General features: G+C 39.6%; 2 protein-coding genes across 2 annotated transcripts; both read left to right on the top strand.

Moving 5' to 3' along the window:
* Positions 1-764: 764 nt before the first annotated feature.
* On the top strand, positions 765-23,521 carry LOC108343071 (protein TIC 40, chloroplastic). The gene is made up of 14 exons (XM_017581117.2): positions 765-1,213; positions 2,221-2,332; positions 2,494-2,551; positions 2,647-2,664; positions 3,896-4,172; positions 5,132-5,238; positions 5,321-5,384; positions 13,374-13,446; positions 14,043-14,083; positions 14,450-14,495; positions 20,569-20,663; positions 21,401-21,504; positions 21,580-21,627; positions 23,217-23,521. Exons 1-14 carry the CDS (start codon positions 1,021-1,023, stop codon positions 23,271-23,273), a joined length of 1,293 nt encoding a protein of 430 aa, XP_017436606.1. The 5' UTR covers positions 765-1,020; the 3' UTR covers positions 23,274-23,521.
* A 134-nt stretch (positions 23,522-23,655) lies between these two features.
* Positions 23,656-27,179, top strand: LOC108343558 (uncharacterized protein At1g65710). Its single transcript, XM_052879788.1, has 2 exons — positions 23,656-25,818; positions 25,943-27,179. The coding sequence occupies exons 1-2, from the start codon at positions 24,598-24,600 to the stop codon at positions 26,852-26,854; spliced, it is 2,133 nt and encodes a 710-aa protein (XP_052735748.1). The 5' UTR covers positions 23,656-24,597; the 3' UTR covers positions 26,855-27,179.
* The last annotated feature ends 83 nt before the right edge of the window (positions 27,180-27,262 follow it).

Here is a 27,262-nt window from a genome sequence, read left to right on the forward strand (position 1 = left end):
TATCGCACTGTCATGTCGTGTGATTTACACTTCATAATCAATATGAGAAGATAATGTCACGACAACAAATATGGACGAAATTGAAACTTTTTAAAAAAGAAGAACAAAGTTGAGACACTATTAACAAAATAAGCAATTAAACCATAAAAAAATTGTAATTCAAAACAATATTTTTAATTTGAGAATTCAAACCAATTTGATCCGCCAAGTTTGATAGTCTACCTAGTCCATGTTGTCTTTTTGTTAAGTAGCTTCAATTACTATTTTGTATCTTTCCAAGTTTTTAAATTTCTTCTATTTTTAGCAGCTTGGTAGTTCGACATTTCGACAACCAAACATCAACTTTAATATTAGTTCATTTTTAACCCAACAAAAAATTTCAATCCATTCATATATAAAATATTAGATTTTCATAATAGAAAAAAAAAAGACAAACCAACTCAACAACTCAACAATTTGAGAGATAAAATTGTAAAATTCAACTTACTTGGCAATTTAACTCATTTTTTACGAATTAATATCGAATCGGACTTAATCCCCACCGTCTTGTATGAAAATCAAAAAATTATATCAAGACTTTTTCTTCTCTTAAAATATATGAAACTATTTAATTGTAAAATTAATCAAAATAAAAAAGCTTATAAACCCCGCAGCCTAATCTCACTCAAAACAAGCAACAACAAAAAGTAAAAAAAAAAAAAATGTCAGCAAATATTCTATAGACGACATCGTTCTAATAGCATTTGCAAAGTTGAAGTTTTCATTGCCACTTATCCCTATAACTATACAACCCAAAACCTCAAACCTTCATTAGCCACTCCACACTCCATTGCAATCTTGCCCCTTCTCCAACCTCCAAACCCCACTTACCGGTCCAAAATTTCCCATAAATTGCACCCCTTTGCTTCCAAATCCACTGCCACTCCTATCCCTACTGATTTCAACATTTTAGTTTATTCTTTGCTATTAACTTCTGGGTCTTTTTTATTCTGGTTTACATATCTTAGAAACGAGAAGAAGATGGACAACCTGAACTTGGCCCTTGTGTCTTCCTCTAAACCTTTGATGTTGGGACGTGTTCTTGCAAGAGACGCCACCGACAGAGACGTTTTAAGAAGAAAGCCCTTCTCTCTTGGAAGGGTCTTGATTGCTCCTCACCGTTGCCGATACCGTGTTTCTGCGCTCTCTTCCTCCCATCATGGCCAGAAATCTGGTATTCAATTCTTGAACTTTTGTCTAGTTTTGTTATTATCTTTCTATGTGAGCGTAGGTGTGTTTGATGGGTTATTAGAATCTTTAGTTGGAATTTATTCTTGGTGGGAAAAATATTCACTGAATCACTGGATTCTGATGGAGTCCAATAAAATGAAATTTTTACTGTTGAAGTTGAAGGTGAATTGATAGGTCTGATTATGCTATTGCTGTGTTTGTTTTGCTTTTTGTTTCTTCTTCGGCACTAAAGATAGAAACCGAATTGAACATGTTGGTTCTATTGTTATTGGACTTAAGTCATGAATACACTATGTTGACATTTTCAAGGGTTTAAGGGAGTGTTTTGGATATGCAGGCAATATAGAAAAACACTTTTAGTGATACGACTTTGTTTAGGAAGCCACTCTATTAGAAAAGTTTAAATCGTCTCTTCTTTTTCTGGTTTAATTATGTTTTTAGTTCATGAAATTTAGGATAATCTGGTTTTAGCCCTTCAAATTAAAAAGAAGAAGTTAATTTTAGTCCCTCAATTTTGGAAAAGAAATGGTTTTATTTCCGAAACACTAAAATTGAGGGACAAAATACAATTTTAATAATACCATTTTAGTCTTTCAAATTTATGAAGCACTTTTTACTCTATTAAAGAGTACAAACAAATGAGCCCTAATTTCTGATGAATCAATATAGCATTCTATATACAATAGTTTACCACTCTATTTTTAAGAATAGTAGTTCTACACTTAGAATATACTGTTCGTAGACAGACACAGATTGTGGATTTTGGAGTTTCTCTCAAGGACCTGATAGCATTTTGAATTTGAATCCATGGTTAAAAAAATTATCTCGTGTCTGTGTATTTTTAATCCATTTAAGTAATGTATATTTATCTTGTCTATTGACTAATATTCTCTTGTGATTAGTGAGTGCTTGCTGTACAAGTTGAATATCCCTATCGATATTTTTCACTCATCACCTAAGACGCATAAGTAATGCATGTCAGTGAAACAGTGCAGGAGAAGCCGATAGTAAAACATTTTGCAAGTGTTTCGTCTTCAAATACTATAGAAACGGCATCAATTGGAGTTAACCCACAATTATCACCATCTCCGTCCTCAACTATGTAGTCATTTACTCTTTTTACCTTTTGCATATTACTTTTCTTTAAAATTGTCGTCTCATGTTTTTATGATGAGCAGCTACTGATATTTTATCGATTGAAGTTTGCTGACATCTTTTGCATGTAAATTCACACTATAATTTATCTATTTACTATATTTGTAGAGGGTCACCTCTCTTTTGGATTGGTGTTGGTGTTGGGCTTTCTGCACTGTTTTCTATGGTGAGAACTGAGAACTGTAGTCACAATTGTACATTACATGTACTGATGACGGATTTATTTTTGCTGCTTGTTTAATAAATTTTGTGTTTTTGCAGGTAGCTTCAAGATTAAAGGTGAGTGCCACTCTATTGCTATGCATTGAGATAAGCTGGTTCATTCTTTGAGTTCGAGTATAACTGTAAGATGTAACAAAGTGTGCTAGTCATTGGTATAAAGGCTATAATTTGGTGCATACTTTGAGTTCAACTGTAAATATGGGTTTGTATGTTAGAAATTTCACAAGTCATGGTTATAAGCTGCGGCATTCTTTGAGTTCTGCCAAAAAAAGGTATAGGGACCATGACTAGTCAGAGGAGTCATTTAATGTGAGAGTCAGAAGATCAGATCTTCACCATTAGATCTTAAATGGATAGTCAAGATTAGAAAGTAAACACCATGCATCTTCTTTTAAATGACATGTGATGTTCAAGCAACTTTTAATCTTGTCATTCATTTATATCTTAACAGCCAAAATTAGCTCCACTTCCTCCCATAAGACCTTTTTCTACCATCTAAACTCAGATAAAAACCAATTATTTAGTTTTTACTAGTGCCCCCAACAGTATCTGATGTACTGAACACCACTTCAGCAACTGTTTTGAGGTGTTTGAGCATTCTTTTCTAGAATAGTTTTTTAATCTGTATGACGGGCTTCTTTTGAAATTACTTGGAAGTTGAAGGCATGTGTCCACACACAATTTGTTGTCAACACTTCTACTAACCGAAAAACAGAAATTATAGCTTGATTTTTGCCTACTCCAATCAACAAATGCAAAGTATACCTTCAATGTTTTAAAAGAAATTATAGGTTTTTCTATCACTGAACACATTAGCTGCCATCTTCCTTATTCAAGTAAAATTTTACAGATGTTTAAATAATGTTTCAGCTTTTATTCTAAAAGGTATGTTTGTTGCTTTAATTTACATTGCTTATTGTTCACTCTTCATTTTGGAAGCACAGTAAGTACGTAGAATTCTTACAGTTTGATTGAACTTGAGATTTTGATTTAGCTTTATTAGAATATGGGTATTATTTGTGATGCCACCTTTTAGTATTTGAATTTCTCTGTGAAAAGACTGGGAGCATGGATCAAGAGGATGATATTAAGCCTAAAAGAAAGTCTTACAAGTTTATTCATGTAAGCCTAAACTCGTAATACTGTCCTTTTGGGCCTAATATCAGCCTCTTGATCCAGGCTTGTAGTCCTATCACTTTGTTAATTGTAGTATATGCTCTGTCTTACCTTATTTTTTATGTCCTGAACATATTACATAATTTAAACATGCCTTCTGATTTTGTTTCAGAAATATGCAATGCAACAAGCTTTCAAGACCATGATGGGCCAGATGAATCCACAAAATAACCAATTTGGTAATGCCGCCTTTTCTCCGGGGTCTCCTTTTCCGTTTTCAACGCCATCAGCAGCAGGGCCCACTGCAACTGCTCAATCTCGAGCACCTTCAGCATCTATTGGATTTCAGTCCACCAACACCGTAGATGTACCTGCAACAAAAGTAGAGGCTACACCAACTGCTGATATTAAAGATAAAGTGGAAGTACCAAACGAACCCAAAAAAATTGGTAACTTAACCTTATAATGTCTTCATAGCAATCCTATTTGTTTCTTGTTCGATGAGACATGCCACTTTTCTAATTTATATATGGTGAGGTGATGTGTCCACTAGGAGATATATGTGATTCCAGGTAAATTAAATAATAGTCTTGAAAGCTCTTTGTTTTTTTCTTTTTGGACTATTTATTTGGTTTAGTACAGTATTTTCTTATTGGCTTTTAGCCTGGATTAATGTTCTAATTGACTTAACTCTACTGACGTTCTACACAATATTAAAGGATGATTTGGTATTTGCCAATATGAATTTGATATCAGATAAATTTTTGTATGGAATCTTCCAAAGGGTATTGCCAACTTGTTCAGCCTACCATGAATGCTTCATTGACTTGCCAATGATGATCTTTAAGCTTTCTTATTTTTTGTAGTAGCTGGGATGAATCTATGTCACTAAGTTGTTTGCGCTTTGCATGCATGCAAGTGTACCAGTTCACAGTTATTTGTGTTATTTACTTTTAGTGGCAAGTTACGTGTATTAAACATTTTAATATGAAAAACTAGGGGTGAGTTGGTGAGATCACATCAATTATATATTCAGAAGCTAAGATAATGTAGAAAATGGGATAATGCTGGGAAATAGAAAGTGGGAAGTTGAGGAGGAGAAAACAGAAAGCAAAAGCTTAACTATTTTTGAAATTGTTTCATATTAAAAGTATTTGAATAATTATTAATGTTTATTACTTCCTTTTCTTTATTAATTATTTTAAAAAAAAATCAATTAATATTATATAAGTATTTTTAAAATATTTGCAACAATTTCTTGTTATCTATATAAAGATTTCCAACGGAAATTGAAGATGGAAAACCTTCATTATCCATATAAGTTGCAGTGATCATATCTGATGACAGCTTTTATGTGCTTAAAAATTGAAACTTTAATTGTTAAAATTCCTTAGATTTTCCATTATAGCTTTTGTAGATGTTTCTCCTGAAGAAACTGTGCAGAAGAGTCCTTTTGAAAGTGTTAAAGATGATGAATCAAGTTCTGTCAAGGAGAAAGCCCGGGTTCCTGATGAAGTGAGTTTTTAAGATAAACATTTTTGCTAAAGAAGTTCAGTGACCTGTGTTGTTCTTAATATCTAATACGCATTTATTGAAGGTTTCTCAAAATGGAGCTTCCTTTAACCAAGGTTTTGGTGGTTTCCCTGGTTCTCAATCTACAAGTAAGTAGAAACTGTTGAAATTGTAAATATTTGCAATTCAGTTTTATTGATGGAAAATCCCATGGAATGTGATACATCTATTCAAGCCTCAATTTATGGGAAAAGTGCTGACATAACATGCCTTGGATCAGTCCTGCCAAATAAATGAGTTGTTCGTTGCATTATGATTGTAAATATCAACTAATTCTTGTTATCATTGCTGATTTTATCATGGATCGTGTGCACTTCATATGCTTTGTAATTTTACTCTTTACTTATGAAGAATTTCATGTCAGCTTTTGATAGACCTAAGGATAAACAGGGGTGGATTGTATATGAGAGGAGAAATAGGAGGGTAAGTTAGAGGGGTTAGTTGTGGGTACTTTATAATTCGTACAGTTCAGGGAGCTGAGGAGGTGTTAGTATAAATAGGAGTTGGTTAGTTGGTAGAGGGACATTTTTTTGGACAGTTAGTTGGTTAACAGGTTAAGTCCTGTGGAGGAGGGTTAAGCCTCTTGTATCATTGTTGCGTATTCAATTCTTTGTGAATACTTGAAATTGAAAAGAAATAGTTCTAAAGGCTTGATTGATCCCTCTCATAATCTTCTATTTATAAAAATAAATTGATACAAGAGTATATGATAATTAGGGTAACCTTAGACACAATATAATCATGATAGGGTAACCTAGACACAATATAATCATGATAAATAGGATAATCCTAAACACAATATAATCATGATAATTAAGGTAACCCTAGACATAATATAATCATGATAAATAGGGTAAATATTCTAACACTCCCCCTCAAGCTGAAGCATACAAATTGTATGTGCCATGCTTGGAATAAATAAACTCAGTCCAACAAAATCAACTTGTCTAAAATGTCGAGGCAATAGACGTGGTAACTCTGGCTTCGAATAAGATGTACATATGCTTCAGACCATCAAGAGAGAATGTCTATAAACCAAATTGGACTCATAAACCAGCATAACCAAAGAGACTCCTCATAAGCTTATGAAGAATAATATTGGACAACCACGAAACTTCATCTAGCACCATGAACCTTCAAGTAGGATGACTTTGACAAAGTTGATTTCCATCAAAAGTGAATGATGAGTGGTAGACAACGAGCCATCACTGACTGATGAGGCCTGTAGTGGCTGGAAGTGACAAAACTACAGGGAGTGCCATCTTTGACTAATTGGGGCCTGCAGTGGCTGAAAGCAGGGACTATCACATTTGACTAGTGGCTGGAAACATACTCCCCCTCACTGTAGGGACTAAATTGTCATTACTGACTGATGGGGCCTGTAGGGACTGGAAACATACTTCCCCTCACTGCAGGGACTAAATTGCCATTACTGACTGATGGGGCCTGCAGGGACTAAATTGCCATCACTGACTGATGGAGCCTGTAGGGACTAAATTGTCATTACTAACTAACAAGGTGATGGCTGGAAGCGACAAAACTGCAGCGACTGTCATCACTGACTGATGGGGCATGCAGTGGCTGGAAACATATTGCAATGGCTAAAAACATACTCCCCTTACGACAAACGACGGGAATGACGATGCGCTGATGACAAATCATGAAGGTGGAAGATCATAATGGTCTCCTTTATTCATCAAAGAATCCAAAAAACAGATTTGACAAGGGACTGGTGAAATTATTTGATTAAGATTCTGAATCTTGCCAGAAATAGACTCCCCCTCATGCCATGAGGAACCTCAAATTTATGACTTTGGTGTTGAAATTCCTTGGTGTACAGCTAATAGCACTGACTCTCCTTAGAGACTTGTAAATAAATGACACAAGCCATCAGGAACATCATAGCTGCTACAATATGCAAAGCTAAACACACATTATGAAAGAGGCGAAGGAACAAAGATTTTTTTTTTCCTTTGGTCTAGCGAGACGAACAGTAGTGGCGCGATATGATTCTGACATTGGGAAGGTGACTTGTGACAAACACGCGCCGGAAGCTGATAGGAGAGAAGTCATTCGTGACGGTGCGTGTGGAGGAGAATGAGGCAGCGACCACCAAGGATGGGTCACGCTTCTTGAGGCGACAAAACCCCTAACTTTGCCAGAGAAAACGTGACGGCGGCGGGGGATGTCAGACAGATGTGGCGAACATGGCGGTGCTTGGATGAGAATTAGCCATCGACACCGATGGGATTGGTTGTCGATCAAGGAGGCAATCCAGATCCACTTGGTCGTCGAACTACATACTGAGGCAGTGGATGGTGGCAGACGACGATGGGAAACAGCTAAAAAAAGGCATTGGAAATATCTGAGATCATTAGGAGAGTGAGACTACTCATCGAGATATTTCAGAAAAGATGAAATTTTTAAGGCCGCTGATGGCGGCGCTAGCCACCGGCGGCAACAAAGACTAGGAAGAGACTCAGACAACCTGCTTTGATACCAACTTGAAATTGAAAAGAAATAGTTCTAGAGGCTTGATTGATCCTTCTCATAATCTTCTATTTATAAAAATAAATTGATACAAGAGTACATGATAATTAGGGTAACCTTAGACACAATATAATCATGATAGGATAACCTAGACACAATATAATCATGATAAATAGGATAAATATTCTAACATGAATAATATACGATACTATTCTTTTTCTCTTTTGTGTTTCTCAGTTGCTTGTGTGAGAAGTGTTCTTGATTAGCTTTCCTATGGGAAACCCATCAATTGGTCCGACCTGCCGGATCTACTAGAAGTGAGCGACGACGTTTGATGGAAATGGAGGGAAGAGTGGTGACTGTTGAGGGGCAAATTGAAGCGGTGGAGGTCGCGATAGCAGAAACGAAGGCTGAGTCAATGTTCTTGCGGCATGAAACTGGAACGCTGAGGCAAAATTGCGAGATGATGCGCCAAGATATTCAAGCAATCTTGACGATCTTGAGAGATCGCAAGAACGACAATAGGGGACAACGTCGGGATGGCAGTGAATCGTCTGTAAACGATAACGGAGGAGGGCCAGGAGGCGATGGAGGACAACCAGGAGTAGGACGAACGGAGACGATGATCAATTGGCGGAAGCGGGTGGAGCTTCCTGTGTTCGAAGGGGGCGAACCTTGGAATTGGATTAGTCGGGAAGAGAAGTTTTTTGAGGTGCAGAAGGTAGGAAGAGGAGGAGAAGTTGCAACTGGCGTTCATTAGTATGGAGGGGTACGCTGGAAGTTGGTTCCGATTCTGGTGGGAGAAAACCAAGAACTATTCTTGGGAAGGGTTGAAGAGAGCTTTGGGAATTCGATTTGGAGGAGGAACAAGGGGAACGGTTTATGAGAAACTATCGGCGATCAGGCAGGCAGGAGCAGTGGAGGACTATATCAGGGATTTCGAGGTGCTAGTGGGTTAAACGACTCAGATTTCGGAGGAGCAAATCCTTGGATACTTTATGGCGGGACTCAGGGAAGAGGTGGGCGACCACGTGAGGCCGCATGATCCCCCAGATCTCATGACGACGATGCGGATCGCAAGGGACGTAGAAAAATTGTTTACACCGTTGAAGACGGGAGGAAGATCGGGTTTCAAAAATCAGAATTTGTGGAGACGATCGGCGGGCGTCGTCACACGAGTTGATCCACCGAGGGACTCGCAGAACTGGGGACGGGGGGGGGGGGGGTGCTGTTGAGAGTGTCAGGTCTGTGAGGAGGGAGACGACCCCAGAAGGCGGCGCTGCAGAACCACCGGCAAAGGAAGAGAACGGGGCCTGCGTAACTTGTCGTATTCTGAGTACTTGAAAAGGAGGGAGGAGGGAAAATGCTTCCGATGCGGAGGTCCGTTCAGCCCGGGCCATCGATGCCCAGAATGAGGACTTCAAATGTTGATCATGGTGGACGAGGAGGAGGAAGAAGGAGGCGAAACAGAAACAAAAGTGAATATCGCCGGGATGGAATTATCGGCCCTGTCGGCGGGGGCCTGACTACTCCCAAAACAATGAAATTAAAGGGGCGAATAGGACAAAGAGAGGTGCTTGTTCTGATTGATAGTGGCGCGAGCCACAACTTTATCAGCCGATGTTTGGTGGAGGAACTGGGTATGGCGATAAGGGAAACCCAACCTTATTTCGTAAGTTTGGGGGACGGTTAGAAGAAAAAGATTAGCGGGTGCTGTGAGCAAGTAGTATTGGAGCTGGGGGGCATCGAAATTGTAGAACAATTTTACCTTTTTGAGCTTGGGGGAGTGGAAATAATACTAGGAATTGAGTGGCTGAAGAAGCTGGGGAAGTGACGGTAGATTGGGGGAAACTTACAATGGTATATCGGCAAGGTGAGAAGAAGATAACTGAGAGGGGATCCCAAGTTGGAACGTAAGGTGGTGGGACCCGAGGCTTTATTAGAAATAAGCAATGCAGAAGCTTGGATGATGGTTTGGGAATTGGGCTCCATTGAGGCCCAGAATAGCGGCCAGAAATATATGGGCCTTACAGAAACGCAGAAGGATGAAATGGAAAAGCTTCTAGGCCAGTATGACGTGGTGTTTGTTGAGCCCACCACTTGCCACCTAGCAGAGGCATGCAGCACTGGATAACACTTAAAGCCTATCAGTACCCGCACGTGATGAAGACCGAGATAGAGCAGCAGATCGCCGAGATGCTCCGGACGGGGGTGCTCCGGACGGCGTCACAGTCCTTATTCGAGTCTGGTAATTCTGGTGAAGAAAAAAGACGGCAGCTGGTGCTTTTGTGTAGACTATCGGGCACTCAACCGCGCAACTGTGTCGGACAAATTTCCCATTCCCGTCATCGAGGAGTTGCTGGTCGAGCTGAAAGGAGGGACTTTCTTCTCCAAAATTGATTTGAAGGTCGAATACCATCAAATACGCATGCACAAGGAGGACATTGAGAAGACGACTTTTCGAACACACCAGGGGCACTATGAATTTGTAGTAATGCCGTTCGGACTCACCAACGCGCCGACGACGTTTCAAAGCGCAATGAACAGTCTTCTCCGGCCCTATTTGCGAAAGTATGTGTTGGTGTTCTTCGATGACATACTGATCTACAGCCGTAATTGGAAAGAGCATCTCGAGCATGTAGTGAGCTTGCTGTCAACGTTGAAGCGAGAACGGTGGGTGGCTAACCGGAGGAAGAGTGAATTTGGGCAAACCCCAGTTAAATATTTGGGGCATGTCATTTCAAGCAAGGGCGTGGAAATGGACGACGATAAAATAAAGGCCATAGTGGAGTGGGAAAGGCCGAGAACAGTGAAGAGCTTGAGAGGGTTCTTGGGGTTGATCGGATACTACCGGCGATTCGTCAGAGACTATGGAAAAATCGCCAGACCTCTGACGGAGCTGCTAAAGATAAAATGGACGACGATAAAATAAAGGCCATAGTGGAGTGGGAAAGGCCGAGAACAGTGAAGAGCTTGAGAGGGTTCTTGGGGTTGATCGGATACTACCGGCGATTCGTCAGAGACTATGGAAAAATCGCCAGACCTCTGACGGAGCTGCTAAAGAAAGGTGGGTTTACTTGGAACGTTTTGGCAGAGGAGGCTTGGAAGACGTTGAAGAAGGCTATGACGACAACACCCGTGTTGTCACTGCCCGATTTTAAGCAGCCCTTCCACATCGAATGTGATGCTTCCGGTCGAGGAGTGGGGGCAGTTTTGATGCAGGAGAGGAGACCCATAGCTTATTTTAGTAAGGCGTTATCTGAGGGGAAGTTGAGCAAGTCGATATATGAGAAGGAATTGATGGCTCTAGTGTTGGCCATACAACATTGGCGGCCTTACCTTGTCGGACAGAAATTCATCGTTCACACCGATCAAGAAAGCCTCCGACATTTGCTGGAGCAACGTATTACCACACAAAATGAACATGATTGGATCGCAAAGTTGTTGGGATACGACTTCGATATAGTTTACAAATCAGGGGCTGCGAATAAAGCTGCAGATGCCCTGTCTAGAAAATAAAATATGAGGGGGAAGAGGATGAAGGAAAAGAACTGGGCGTGGTGGCCAGACCCTTTTGGCAAGATTTTGAGGTGGTGCGAGAAGTAGAAACTGATAACTTCTTACAGAGAGTAATGGAAGATATAAAGGCGGACCCTAATACCCACCCAGTGTACACCCTAGAACATGAGAGGCTACACCATAAGGGTTGATTGGTGTCGTCGGCACAATCAAAATGGATTCCCAGATTGATAGCCGAATTTCATGTGACAGACCGGAGGCCACTCAGGGGGTCTACCGAACTTACAGGCGCATAGCCCAATCCTTGTATTGGACTGGAATGAAGAAAGACGTGACGGAGTTTGTAGCCAGGTGCGTTGTATGTCAACAACATAAATATCTCTCTTCTTCTCCTCAAGGGCTGTTACAGCCGTTGCCAATTCCGAATGCTGTGTGGGAGGAATTGAGCATGAATTTTATCGTGCGGCTTCCGAAATCACAGGGGTACGATGCGATATGGTGGTTGTGGACTGTTTGAGCAAATACGCTCATTTCCTTCCGCTTAAACATCCTTACTCAGCCTAGCGGAAGTTTTCATCCGGGAAGTCGTCCGGTTACATGGGGTACCTCAGTCCATCGTGAGTGATCGGGATCCATTATTTCTTAGCATTTTTTGGAGGGAATTACTCAAAGGGCAGGGGACGCAACTAAAAATGAGTACTGCGTATCACCCCGAAACCGATGGGCAGACAGAGGTGGTGAATTGGGTGTTGGAGGGATATCTTTGATGGTTTTGCTCTGAGCAACCAAAAGGGTGGATGGCAGTTTTACCGTGGGTGGAGTACTGGTATAATACCAGCTTTCAGGGGGCTATAAGGTGCACTCCGTTTGAAGCAGTTTATGGGAGACCACCCCCCTTGCTGCATCGATTTATTCCGGGCGAGACTCTGGTAGAAGCAGTGAGCCAGGAGCTTCAAACCCGTGATGAAGCGTTTAGACAATTGCAGTTTCATTTGGAGAGGGCCCAGAAATTAATGGTGCGACACACAAACAAGAGGCGAAGACCAGCGAATGTTGAAGTGGGAGATTGGGTTTTTTTTAAGATAAGACCTCATAGGCAGTCTTCAATGCCAACCAGACTTCACTCAAAGTTGGCAGCCAGGTATTTCGGCCCTTTTCAAATAGTTCAGAAGGTTGGGGAGGCAGCATACAAGCTGCAGCTTCCAGAGACAGCAAGGATACACCCCGTCTTCCACATTTCACAGTTAAAGAAAGTTGTAGGCACGCAAGGGGTGGAGAAGGAGCTGCCGCAGGAGCTACAAGGAGAGGGGCCATCGTTCTGGCCAGTGAACGTGTTGGGAAAGCGGCAGATACAACAAGGAGATGTGGAAGTGCCACAATTGCTGATAGAGTGGCAAGTACGAGGCCCAGACGGTGCAACCTGGGAAGAGGAAGTTACAATCAGGGAACAATACCTTGACTTTAACCTTGGGGACAAGGTTGGACTTTAGGAGGCGGGTATTGATAGACCTAAGGTTAAACAGGGGTGGATTGTATATGAGAGGAGAAATAGGAGGGCGAGTTAGAGGGGTTAGTTGTGGGTACTTAATAATTCGTACAGTTAAGGGAGCTGAGGAGGTGTTAGTATAAATAGGAGTTGGTTAGTTGGCATAGGGACATTTTTTGGACAGTTAGTTGGTTAACAGGTTAAGTCCTGTGGAGGAGGGTTAAGCCTCTTGTATCATTGCTGCGTATTCAATTCTTTGTGAATAATATACGATACTATTCTTTTTCTCTTATGTGTTTCTCAGTTGCTTGTGTGAGAAGTGTTCTTGATTAGCTTTCCTATGGGAAACCCATCAGCTTTCATTTACTTTTTGACATTTAATGTTGTAAATAAAAAATATATATTAGTTCCAAAAGCATTGCTTTTTAGTCTCATTGGTGCAACTGGCTTAAATCAATTAAATTTTTTTTTGTTGTCTTGAAATATATTGTTTGTACAATTATTGTTATTTCCATGCTTCCTTCAATAAGCTGCTTTCTGGTTTAATCAAAGTCCTAAAGGTGCCATTATTTATTTTGGATAGAAAAATCAGTCTTGTCAGTGGAGGCTTTGGAGAAAATGATGGAGGATCCAACAGTACAGAAGATGGTTTATCCGTAATGTTAATTCCCTTCATCTTAAATAATGTTTATACTTTTGCATTTCTTGTGGCTTTGTCAGTGCTGAGTAGGAATATGGATATGTTTAAACTTTGAGTAGTTTGGTAGAAGCCTCTTATCTTAGAACTTTTGATGGCAGTAGTACTAGTACCTTTGATACTTAGAATTGGAGTTTAGAGTAGTTCCATTCTTTTTTTTTTATTTCTGTTGAAATGTTTACTTTGGAAGTTTGGATGTGTCTAAAGATTCTGTTGGAGCACTTAATCGTTTTTTCCCTCTGTCCTCTTGGCACTTTCCTGCAGATAGTTTTGGGGGAAGCCTATACTTATGATCTCTTTTCATTTCGAAAAGCTTTCTTTATTTGCAAAAGAATTGTAATTGGTTTACTGGTATCATTTTAATTGTTGATCATTGAGTGGAGTGGAGCTAACTTATGTTCTTTCTCTTGTAAAATAAACTGATTCTTAATGTGTTCTTGTTTACAATTACTTGATGAAAAATTTCATATATGATTTACATGTTTGTGTAGATTATTTAAGAACTTTTTTCCCTTGTTATCCAAAAGGTTTTTACTTTTCTGGGTTTTGTTGCAGCTATTTACCTGAGGAGATGAGGAATCCTGATACCTTCAAATGTAATTCTCTACTTTTAACAGTTTCCTGCTGATAATAGTTTTAAGATTCATTATTTGTGCAGTGTGTAATTTTTGTTGTTTAGCTTCTTCCTGGAATTAAATCCCATGTAACCACAATGCTGAGTTTGCTTGTTATTACTTTTGTTTCCATGCTCAATATAGACTATATGCAACACTTGTATATGCGCATACATTTTTATCAGTTACAATTATATAATGTAAGCACTTTATGTTTAAAAATAGGTGTAGGTCAAAAGTCATGTCTTTCTGCATAACCTCTTGATATGTAGATATTACTTTCTGCATAACTTCTTGATATAATGGGCCAATGAGTGATAGTTGCTGTTCTGTCGCTGCTTTTAATAGGGATGCTGCAGCATCCACAGTACCGTCAACAACTGGAAGAAATGCTGTAAGTTCTTCTAACTGTTTCTTCAGATGCTTAGAGCCTTTTTGCTTTACAATATTCCCATTGACTATGGTTCAATTTGAGCAGCTAAGGTAGGAAAATGCTCATCTGCATTAAGCTTGTTTGACAAATTTCTATGAAAACTAGATTTTAGGTGAATGAAAAAGTTCTTCAGAATTACAATCCAGTTATTAATCTCTTATTTCATGAATTTGATGAGATGATAATTAAAACTGATCCTCGTTCTTTATCCTTCATATAATCATGATAAATAGGATAATCCTAGACACAATATAATCATGATAAATAGAGTAACCCTTAACACAATATAATGATGATAAAATAGGATAAATATCCTAACACTCCCCCTCAAGCTGGAGCATACAAATTGTATGTACTAAGCTTCGAACAAATAAACTCAATCCGAGCACCCCTTAATGACTTGGTCAGTACATATTTCTTTAGTCAACAACTTTTCACGAACAAAATGACAATCAATTTTTATATGTTTAGTCCTCTTGTGAAACACTGGATTTGATGCAATGTGGAGAGTAGCTTGATTGTCGCAATACATCTTCATAGTATGGATGTCACAAAATTTAAGCTCTTGAAGGAATTATTTTACCCATATAAGTTCACATGTTAGTGATGCCATTGCCATATACTCGGCTTCTACAGTTGATCTAGCTACTACATTTTGTTTCTTACTTTTCCATGAAATAATGTTTCCTCCCAAAAAAACACAATATCCTGTAGTAGACCGTCTATCAATAGGTGAACCTGCCCAATCTGCATCACAATACCTAGAGACTTGAATGCTTCCTTTATCTTCATATAACAATCCTTGCACGGGAGCCTTCTTTACATACCTTAGAATGCGAATGAGAGCATTCCAATGGTCAACACATGGATCCTGCATGAACTGACTAACCACTCCAACTGCAAAGGATAGATCTGGCCTTGTAATAGTGAGATAAATCAGTTTTTCAACCAGCCTCCTTGTTACGTACCAGAGTACGTAAACTAACCAAATACAACCTTTCACACTCTCTCACACATAACAGAACAATAAACGAATGATATGGGATGAATGAATCTCTTTTATTGATGGTAATATTTGAATAACAATGGTAAACAATAGCTGGGAGCAGGGTCTCCGTCAGTTACCTGAGAGCCTAACCTCTCTTACAACACTCCTTAATAAAAAACTGTCCTCCTAAACCCTAGGTTCCTCCTTTATTAATACTAATTACTCCTTCCCGAAAAGGTAAAGAATAATAGTAATTATGCCTATTTATTATAATTATCTGGTAAGAATATTTCTATCCTTATTTACTATATTTATTTCTATAATATACTGAGGTAGGTCCTTAATTTCTAATGACTTTCCCGCTCGTCCTAACTGTTGTCAGTTAGGACGCTCGTCGTTGCTTCCACTCGCTTAGGACGCTCGTCGTTGCCCTACTCGTTCAGCTCTCTGTTTCTCTTCCTTCTACCGTTCGATCCCTCTTTCAGCTGTTCGGCCCTCGTGCTTCCCCCTTTTCACCGTTCAGTCGTTGTGCTCCCCCCTTTCAACCGTTCGGCACTCGTGCTCCCCCCTTTCAACCGTTCGGTCATTGTGCTCCCCCCTTTCAGTCGTTCGGCACTCGTGCTCCCCCCTTTCAACCGTTCAACCCTCATCCTCTACCGTACGGACCCCTTCTCTCTCTCTCTCCTATATCTTCTTCTCTCGTAAACTCGCCAGTCCCTAACACTCCTATACCTCTCTGGATCGGAGAATAATTCACCTTCTTCTGTCCTTAATTTCTGGTTTGGGTCCATGGGATTGTCTACCGGTCTACAATCAATCATGCCTGTTTCTTGTAATATATCAAGAGCATACTTCCTCTGGGAGATTACAACTCCATCTTTTGATTGCGCTACTTCAATGCCTAAGAAGTATTTGAGACTTCCAAGATCCTTGGTTTGAAAATGTCTACACAAGTACTCTTTTAGTTGAGATATTCAAACAACATCATTTCCTGTAATGACAATATCATCAACATATACTATTAAGTAAACACATTTCCCGAGAGAAGAATGACAGTAAAAAACTGAATGGTCTACTTCACTGCGTTTTAGCCCAAATTTTTGAACGATGGAGCTAAACTTTCCAAACCATGCACGTGAGGATTGCTTGAGGCCATATAGAGATTGATGCAATTTGCATACCATACCAGACTCCCCCTGAGCAACAAACCTAGGAGGTTGCTCCATATAAACTTCTTCCTCAAGATCACCATGTAGGAAGGCATTCTTGATATCCAATTGATGAAGTGGCCAATGACGAATGACTGTCATGGCAAAGAAGAGGCGAATAGTAGTCATCTTGGCTACAGGAGAGAAAGTGTCACAATAATCAAGACCATAAACCTGAGTGTAACCTTTTGCAACAAGCCGAGCTTTGAGCCGATCAATTTCACCATCAGGGCCGACTTTAACTGCATACACCCATCGACAACCAACCGCCTTTTTGTCTGGGGAAGGGGCACCAGATCCCAAGTATTACTGTGGTCAAGAGCCTGCATTTCTGCAATCATAGCTTGTCGCCATCCAGGATGATCAAGTGCTTCTTTCACATTCTTGGGTATAACAACAGAGGACACTAAGGATAAAAGAGAAAAATAGGAGGGCGACAATCGATGATAGCTTTGAAAATTATAAATGGGATGAGGGTTTCGAGTGGAACGAGTACCTTTTCTGAGGGCAATAGGCCATGCTGAATCATTTTCACCAGGAGGCGTGTGGGAGGAGGTGACGAGGGAGAAGAATCTGAAGTAGGAGATTCACCATTGTCTTGGGGAGGTGGACTATCCATTAGGGCCCTGTGTGGGATGATCTCATTATGTGGAGAAACGGGTGTAGAAGGATTGTGATCAAGACTTGAAATGACAGAGACAGTGGAGCTATTTGACTCAACCATTGGAATAGGAAGGACTTGCTAGAGGATAGAAACATCCTGAACAGATGGAGAGAAGTAAGGAGTCTATTCAAAGAATGTGACATTGGCCGACATGTAATACTTCTTAGTTTCAGGAGAATAACACTGATATCCTTTTTGAAGTCGAGAATAGTCTAAGAAGACACATTTGAGAGCGCGAGCGGAGAGTTTGTCTAGACCTGGAGACATGTCATGAACAAAACATTCACAGCCAAACACTCGGGGAGATGTATGAAAGAGAGGAACATTAGGAAACAAAATGGAGAAAGGGACTTTATTATCAAGAGAGGAGGAGGGCATCCTATTAATAAGATAACATGCAGTTAAGATGGCATCCCCCAGTGATGGACAGGAATATGGGCTTCAAGCAAAAGGGTCAAGCAGTTTCAACCAAGTGTCAATTTTTGCGTTCTGCTATACCATTTTGCTGCGGTGTATGAGGACAAGTAGACTGATGTAAGATACCATGGGAACTCAAGATGGCAGAAAAGGAGGATGAGAAATACTCTTTTGCATTATCACTTCTTAATATTTTGATTACTTGACCAAATTGATTCTTGATTTCATTCAAAAAAGATGTAAAGATAGCTAACAATTTAGAACGATTTTTCATAAGATAAACCCAAGTACATCTTGAATATTCATCAATAAAGGTAACAAAATATCTAAAACCAAATGAGGAGATACGACTAGGTCCCCATATATCAGAATGGATGATGGAAAAACTAGAATTACATATTGATTGAGACCTTTTAGGAAAGGAAGATCTAACATGTTTTCCTCATTGACATGACTCACATTCTAAGGTTTGGAGACCACTAAATTCAGGACACATCTTTTTTAATTTGGGCAAATGAGGATGGCCAAGTCGATCATGTAGCACTTTAGGATTAGGAGCAACAACACAGGACACCCTTGGACGAGATCCAAAATGGTAAAATCCGTCATCTTCATATCCTTCTCCAATCTGTCTCCCCGAACCACGATCCTGTATAACAAAAGATTTATGATCAAAGGTTATTGAACAATTTAACATTTTGGTCAACTGGCTTAGGGAAATTAAATTAAAAGGACAATTAGGGACAAAAAGGACTGAGTTGATATTGAGGGAGGGAGACAAAGAAACATGGTCGACTTCTTTGGAGGAAGTTTTAGATCCATTTGCAAGGGTTATGAAATGAGGTTTTTCTCGAAAGGAAATAGATGAGAATAAAGAGGTATTACCAGAAATGTGATCAGAAGCACCTGAGTCAATTACCCATGAATTTTGACCTTCCATAGATTGAGAAACGTAGGCTGTTGACTGGGAGATTGAGATGGTTGTGCCAAGCTGTTAGACTTTAACCTTAAATACTCTTGATATTCATCCTCAGAAAACATAGAAGTGGAAGTTTCCGTCTTCGAAGTGGAAGTTTCAGTCTTCGAAATATTGGTGGTTTTGGAAGGGAAACCATGTAAGGAGTAGCAATTCTCTTGAGTATGACCCATCCTTTTACAGTATATGCATTGAGGACGTCCCCGACCTCCTCGTCCTCCTCCTCTAGTGCCACGTCCTCCTCTTCCTCGTGTGACAACCATGACAGATGGTTCCACTAGTTCATGCGCTTCTTGAGTTTGAGGTACCGGGACACGCAAAAGGCGAGTGGTCAATGTTTCGATAGAGGGGACCTCATGACTAGTTAGAAGTTGATCTCTGAGATGATCAAAATCGGGATGTAGGGCACGAAGGATCAACACCATGTAAAATTTGTCTAGTTTCTTTTTGATATCCTCTAATGGGTCCACTTCCAAAAACATCCTGAGTTCTTCAACAACAGATTGGGCTTCAGCCATGAAGGACACCATATCATGGTTTGCCATTTTAAGAGATGCAAGCTTGTTCGTAGTGTCATAGAGACGTTGAATATCGTTGGCATAAATGCTTTGGGGAGTGACAAGTTTTGAAAGCCCTCAAAGATACAAGAAGTTTGGGTTCTACTGATTGCCATAACAGGGCACACAACTGGAAATCTGCTTGTTTCCATTGATCAACTTTTTCAGTAGGCACATGGCTTCCATCTCGCTCAAGGTGGTCATAATGCCCTTGGCCAAGGAACCACATTTCAACAGCAGCAGACCATGATAGATAATTTTTTCCATTTAGCTTCTCGGAGGTAATTGATGGACTTCTGGAGAAAGAAAGAGTATTGCCAGATGCCATTTTTGAAGAAGACGAATAGTACCAGCGAGGAACAAGAAAACCCTAAGGGTTTAGACGAACGGAACTGTGACAGCGATGGACAACGGTGGCCGACGACGGCGGATGGTGGCGGACGACGACGGATTATGGCGTCGGACAAATATTACGAGACAGAAACCAGAGCGGGTCGATCCCGCTCTGATACCAACTTGAGAATTAAACTGTAAAATAATTCTAGAGAGCTTAATTGATCCCTCTCACCATCTTCTATTTATAAGAATAAATTGATACAAAAGTACATGATAAATAGGGTAACCCTAGACACAATATAATCATGATAAATAGGGTAATTCTAGACACAATATAATCATGATAAATAGGGTAACCCTTAACACAATAAAATGATGATAAAATAGGATAACTATCCTAACAACAATCCAGTTATTAATCTCTTATTTCATGAATTTGATGAGATGATAATTAAAACTGATCCTCGTTCTTTATCCTTCATATATTAGAATTTATAATTTAGGATTAGGAAAAAATGGTGGCCATGATTGAAATATCTGTTTTACTTCTTTTGTACTTTAGGCTTCCAGCCCTCCCTCTAACCTATGGTGGTGGAAATGCGTGTTCTTACATCCGGATTTTGTTGTTTAAAGTTCTTTTCCTTGTCCTTCTACCCTTGTATATTTAGATTAATTTATATTTTAGCTTTTCAGAGCCAGGTTCATGTGTCTTATGACAACCACACTCAATGTCATTGCATTGACTTGAGATCTCAAGTATTTGAAAATTGTATTTCTTATTTATTATTTCCCTCTCATCCGATGTGCTGCAGTTAGATAAATCTGTGCATATTTTGTTAATATAGGGTGTGAAATCTTCTTAATCTTCTCTTGTATTTTTTATTTCAGAAGCAACATGGGTGGAGGTACTGAATGGGACAGCCAAATGATTGATACCTTAAAGAATTTTGACCTCAATAGTCCCCAAGTTAAGCAGCAATTTGGTAAGTTGTTATTTTATCATTGTTATGCCCTGAATCTTATTTAGTGTCACGTCTTCTCTGAGAGCAGCATCAACTAAGAATTGATTAATCCATTGTAGTTCAATTTTTGCTTATTACTAATTGACATGAAAATATTCTTAAATAAAAAGTCTCTTCTTTTGCTTCCATCCTATGGAAATCATCTGTTCTACTTAGTTTATCATCTTCGATTCTTGAAGATCAATACTAATTGACTATTTATTCATGACTTGTTTTATAAGTTGATTCCTTCTGTCTGGTTACTTCTCAACATGCTAATATTTTCTTTATCAAATATTGGTTTTAATTCTGCTTTAATAGGGGTCATATACTGTTATTTGTTAAAAGAATCAAAATAAAATTTTTCAGTGAATTGATAAATGCTTTGGTAAGTTCCATTGAGAAAAAAAAAAAGATGATAGGTTCTCATTTAGAAACACCACTTTTCATGCCTATTTATCAAAGAATAGTATTTGGTATGATTCAACATTATTTTTCACTCATTGACATAGTTTGCTAGACTTCGTTGACTAATTTATCTTTATGAGTGTAGACATCACTAGTTTCTTCCCGTCTCAAGGTTTAGTTAGTTTATTGAATTCTCAGAAGTCTTTGAAAATATCACCTCGTATATTACCCTTCAAACACTCGTAACAGCTTAAAAATGAATTTTTTTCTCCATTCTGTGTCTTTTCTCAAAATACTTTTACTTTCATCAGATCAAATTGGGCTTTCTCCAGAAGAAGTTGTTTCAAAGATTATGGCCAATCCCGAAGTTGCAATGGCTTTTCAAAATCCTAGAGTTCAAGCAGCTATCATGGATGTATGTTCTAATTTAAATACTTTATTGGTTTTTTATGTCAAAATCCTCCCTGACTGCATCTTCTTGTGGTTGCAGTGTTCACAGAATCCGCTGAATATTACTAAATATCAAAATGATAAAGAGGTATGCTTATCTAAACTCCTATTGTGTTGTAATGTAATTTAGATTCCCATTGGAATTGCTGATTTTTCCTGGCTTCAATTAATTAATTGCAACATGTGGACAAGACAATATATTTTTGGTTTAATAGTCTCTTTTGTTCCCAGTTTTGTTGCATAATGTTAATTCAGTTCCTCGTTTTAAAAGTGTTTGAAATGGGTTCTTAATTATTAAATTTTGCGACAAAAACGTTTTTTCGTTAAATAGAACCAAACGGAGTTAATGAGTTGATGATCTGGCAGCAATTAGTGGTAACGTGTTATAACTTAGTTCTATGCGTGTTGAGGTGTTATTTAATTATAAACCTAGGGTTTGTCTTCTACCTCCAGAAACCCTAATTTCCATTAGGCGTGAAATCCTAGCCACCACCATTGTCACGCTGCCACGAAAGCCCTAAGCCGCCATTGCCTCGTCGTTGCTGCTACACCGCCACAAAAACCCTAAGCCAACCACCTACACAACCCAACCAGAAGTGCAAAAGCCGCCACGAAGCCTTCAATCTCCATGACACACACTTCGCGCCGCTACCATCATCACTGTGCCGCCACTGCCGCAGAGCGCAATGCGCCACCACCCAGAGCATCTTCCATTGACGTCGCCAACCATAAACCCAAGACGCCGCGAGTCTAGAGAACGCGAGAGCCTCCCTTGCGCGAGCATCTTCTCCTCCTTCACAACTCACATTCATCTTCATCACCCTCGCTTGCAACCATCAACCTACAAAGGAAACACCAATGACAACAGAAAACCCATAAATGCAGATTTGTGAACTCTGGCGAACCAGATGTGCAAGCCTTGCACCGCCAGGAATCCTAAATTGCATCTTCTTCCTTCTTCACGAAATCAGTAGCTAGGAGGGAGAACCCAATCGCAATGAACCCTAGCATGAAATTGCATCAGTCTTCATCTTCAACCTAGGCTACCAACAGAGCCATCTTTGCACCTCCATCAGAGAACCCCTCTTGTCTCATGATGGCGCAGGCAGGAGCAAGCCAGGAGAATTGCAATTTTTAGAACCCTAAATTTTTTGGGTGGGGGAAGGGGCTTCTTGGCAGTTCCCCATTTTTTCCCAATTAAAAAAACCCTATCTTTAGAAAGACCCTAGGTTCTGTAATTAAATAACATCACAGCACGCACATAACTTAACTAAGTTAGGACACATTATCACTAACGATTGCCAGATGGTGAGTTCATTAACTCCATCTAGTTCTATTCAACGGAAGGGATGTTTTTTTTTTGCAAAATTTAATAACTGAGGACCCATTTTAAACATTTTTAAAACGAGGGACTGAATTGACATTATATAACAAAATTGGGGATAAAAGAGACTATTAAACCTATATTTTTGTACTAAAGAGTTTAGAGAGAAAAACATTCTATTAGTGTTCCAGCTGGCATGAACTATGTTTACAATTTATGAATTAATACAGAAAAGGGATTTAAAGCTATATAGTTACCCTCTCTATCAGTAAATATAATAAATGTCGATTTTTGAAGATTTGGCTCTTAAATTTTTTCTGATGGTTGCTGCTTTTTCCTCATGAACACTTCAGATTATGGATGTCTTCAGTAAAATATCAGAACTCTTCCCAGGCGTAGGTTCACCGTGATTCATTTGAGTTGCTGTTTGCTGGGTCAAGTTATGAGAATACCTCTTCCTAACCAACCACATGTTATCCTGCAAAGCTCTCATGCTCACGGTTACACTCCATTGTGAAATGCGGATACTAACTGTCTGGCCTGGGCCAAATATTGGCAGTTTTTTTTTTCACTAAATAGTTGGGCTTGTACATTAATGTTTGAAGTTTCGGAAAATATTTTGTTTTGAGTAATTTTATCTGCAGTGTGTTTTTGAGTATTCAGGTTCCGTAAAATTGTGAATGTTTCACATAATAATCTTTCATAAATCATTATTTAGGTTAAACGTTTGTTTGTGCATATATGAACTTTTAACATGGATCACATGAAAGCTCCACGAAGTAATTTTGTCTGCTTAAAATTTGCAGTGAAATTAAAGATGAGTTATTTGTTTGGAAAAGTTTTACCTTAAGCTCCGACAAGTAAGAAGTAAAAGTAAAATAACTTGTTTATAAGTTAAAAATAAGAATCGAGAAGAGATATACTTAGGATATTTATAAATTACTTTAGTTCTTTAAAATAAAAATTATCTTTTTTCTATTATAGGAACATGAATAAGAAGTTGAAGTACAAACTGAAGTTTTGTAGGCAGCCAGATAAGTGGCAACTGTCAAATCCTGTAGTGAACCGTTTCATGGAGGGCTATTCGTTGGAGTTGGTAGACCTTTGCCTAATGTCAGTTATTGACGATTTTAATAATTTCAACTTTGACTGTCCGTTACAGCGTTCTTGTACCATGCAGTTGACTGGTTGGTAAAGGCAAAGTATTCCAAAGTATAGCCGTTGATGGTTTCGTTAGCCAACATAAAGTATAACACTGGTAATTTTTTGTGGATCCAAATGAAATATATAACCGTTATACAAATTCCCCGTTGTACAAATTTGAATGCTGACAGAGTAAGAAGTGCAAGCAAAGGAGTATTTAATATTTATTACTGCACGGTATATGCTTCCATGGTCAGAAAAACATTATGAAATTGAAGTTAGTGACTTTGTGGGGTCGGCTGGGTCAGACAACACAACTTGACCCTTTAATGAATCTGGGTTGCAGAATTCCAGCCCGCTCTGCATTTCAAATTTTGAATTGTTTCTCTTTCACTGTCATTGATAAAAAGGCCACCATCTTTTTTTGAAAAAAATATTCTTGGGCAGTGTTCAACCCCACATTCCCCTCCTCTCTCCTTTCTATCTATTCTAACTGTGATTCAACTCTCCTGTTCTTTCTATCCTAACACCATCTACGCATTTTTTTTACTTTACATTTTTTGTTCACTAGTATCTTTCTCTCAAAATTCCATGGGTGCATGTTTGAGTAAGAAAAAAGGGTCTTCTACTTCTACCTCTTCCCCTCTTGCTGCAGCCAAGTCAGCTTCCGCAGTTGCTGAGCTGACGAATCCTTCTTCTGTTGTTGGTGTCAATGTTTCCAAACCCAAACTGGAAACTGACCCAGAAGTGAAACTGAAGAAGGAGAATCCTAAGAAAGTGGAAGAGAAACATGAGGCAGTGGCAGAAGTTGAGGGGCATGTGAAAAAGGAGATATTCATCATCAAGCACAGGAAGAGCCATGATGATAGGGAGAGAAATTCCAAGTCGCCACCTTGCACAACACAGCAGAATGTCACCACCGAATCAATGGGTGACATAACTGCACAACCACCAGCTACAAACATTGGTGTTGTAGGTGTGAGGACTTCAAGCTGCACCAAAGAGGAGGTGGATGCAATTCTCATACAGTGTGGGAGACTCAGCAGAAGCTCCTCAGGTAATGCTGTCGCTGCTTCTGGTGAACACAGAAGAAGGTACTCGGGTTCAAAGAGAAGTTACGATTTTGACCATTGTGACAATGACACCATTTCTAATGATGAGGACTCAAAGAAGGCCAATGCCAATGAGAGCAACAGTGATTTGTGTGAGGATGAGAGGCACCAACACCGGCTGCGGCACCGCCAGTCACCTAGTCCAAGGCCTTCTTCTCAGGAACGGAGAAGAAGAACACCAAGCAGGGAAAGAGAGCAGCAACAACGTTCAAGCAGCCGAGAGAGGAGAGTTAGTAGATCTCCTGGAAGAAGGTCATCAGAGAACACACCTGCCACCGCAAGAAACAATAGCAACACTAGTTCTAGGCCTGGGAAAATGGTTTCAGTGCCTGCTACTGTTTCATCACTAGTGATGGATAAGAGTAACAACAATGGTGGTGGTGGAGAATCTGCAGCAACTACTGGCATCAAGAGGATAACAGTGAAGAGAAATGTTGGTGTTGCCTCACCGCGTTCTCAGTCTCCTGCAAGAGCAAATGGGAATGCAGCAAATGCTAGTAAAGCATTCAACGAGAATCAGCAGCCGCCATCCCTTAGTCGCAGCTCTTCAAGGAAAGCAGAACAATCACCTTACAAAAGAAATCCATTGAGTGAGATTGAACCTAACTCCCTTGCTTTTCCACATTCAACAGCCAACAACAATAACAGCAGCAGGGTTCAAAACAAACCCAAAAAGGAATTTGAAACAGAGGCTATTCAGGTACTATTAACTCTATTTTTCAGCTTTGGAGATTCGACCTTTCGACCTTTCATCTTTCAAGTTTAGAAATGGATTAAACTTATAGATGTGATTAATGTGAGTTATACGTTTATCATCACTGCAGAGAACAAATAGCAGCAGAACTGCATTGGACAAGGGCATGACTGTAAACTGCAAGACGAAGGTGCAACAAGATGGAGATATCAAAGTGCAGTCTTCAATTACTGATAATGTTGTGGTGAAAACAATGGTACCACCAGGATTGGACAACCCAAAACCCCATACATTAACAAGAAGCAGATCTTCAAGGCGATCCCGGGACTTAGACCTCAACCCTGAAGCTCTATTGAATCCTCCGCAGTCCTACGCTTCACTGCTGCTTGAAGATATCCAGAACTTCCATCAGAAGAGCACTCAACATGTTTCTCTTCCAGCTTGTGTCACCAAAGCTTGCTCTATCCTTGAAGCTGTTGCTGATCTCAACTCTAACACCAGCTTAAATCTCTATGGTGCAGAGGATAGGAGAAGTCCACCAGCTTTTCAGTGTAGTAGGAATGACTACAATGCCCCATTGAGTGACAATGATTATGGGAAGAGGGAGCCAGATGCTGAGGACCCAGTTGTGGAATCTATGTTAGTATTCAATGATGATGATGAGATGGAATCAAGCTTGCATAAGTATGTGACTGTGAATAGGGGTGGTTCACTCGGTGGGGTGGACATGGAGGACCAAGAGTCTTCAGGAAGCAACAGCTTCACTGTCGGTAATGGTCAACAGCACTGGGGAATTTCTTCTTCATGGGAGCCCAGCTCTGTTGAATCAAGAGATTGCTGGACCTCAAGATTGAATTACTCCAGAGAGGAAGGAGGTGTGTCATCTGAAACAGGATGTGATATGGATGGAGCCAGGAAGAAGTTCAACAGCAACGGGAGGGACTGTGATCATCAGCATGGGAGTGGGATAGGTCGTGGCAGGCTTGGTGCCAATACAGTACATCACACCGTACCTATTGTCACAGCACCTGCACCCACATAGATTGTGTTGAATGAATTCCCCTTCATCTTGTATGTTAAAACACTCCATGAGTTTAAACATTCCTAATGTTTGTAGTTGCATACTTCACAGCCAGATCTCATTTAACTATGGTCAACATTTTAACATGTTTCAAATTGGAACCTTATGCTCTTTATTTTTACAATTTGGAACAGTATAACATAGGGTGATCAATCATGCATTTTGCTCCATTTATAGTAACTCGGATCCTATGGTCCGGCAATGATTCGTTGTTACAATTTCCAAACGAAAATGGGAACAAAAGCTGTTATGTTAAATAAATTAATGAACAAAGTTTATTCGGGGAGACTGGTCAACAGTGTTTTGCAATTGACTTTGGTTGGTATAGCTTTTCTGCATTTTAGTCTAAAAGTTAACCTATTTGTAGCT

The sequence above is a fragment of the Vigna angularis genome, chromosome 6, assembly GCF_016808095.1.
Source record: "Vigna angularis cultivar LongXiaoDou No.4 chromosome 6, ASM1680809v1, whole genome shotgun sequence".
Lineage (NCBI taxonomy): Eukaryota > Viridiplantae > Streptophyta > Magnoliopsida > Fabales > Fabaceae > Vigna > Vigna angularis.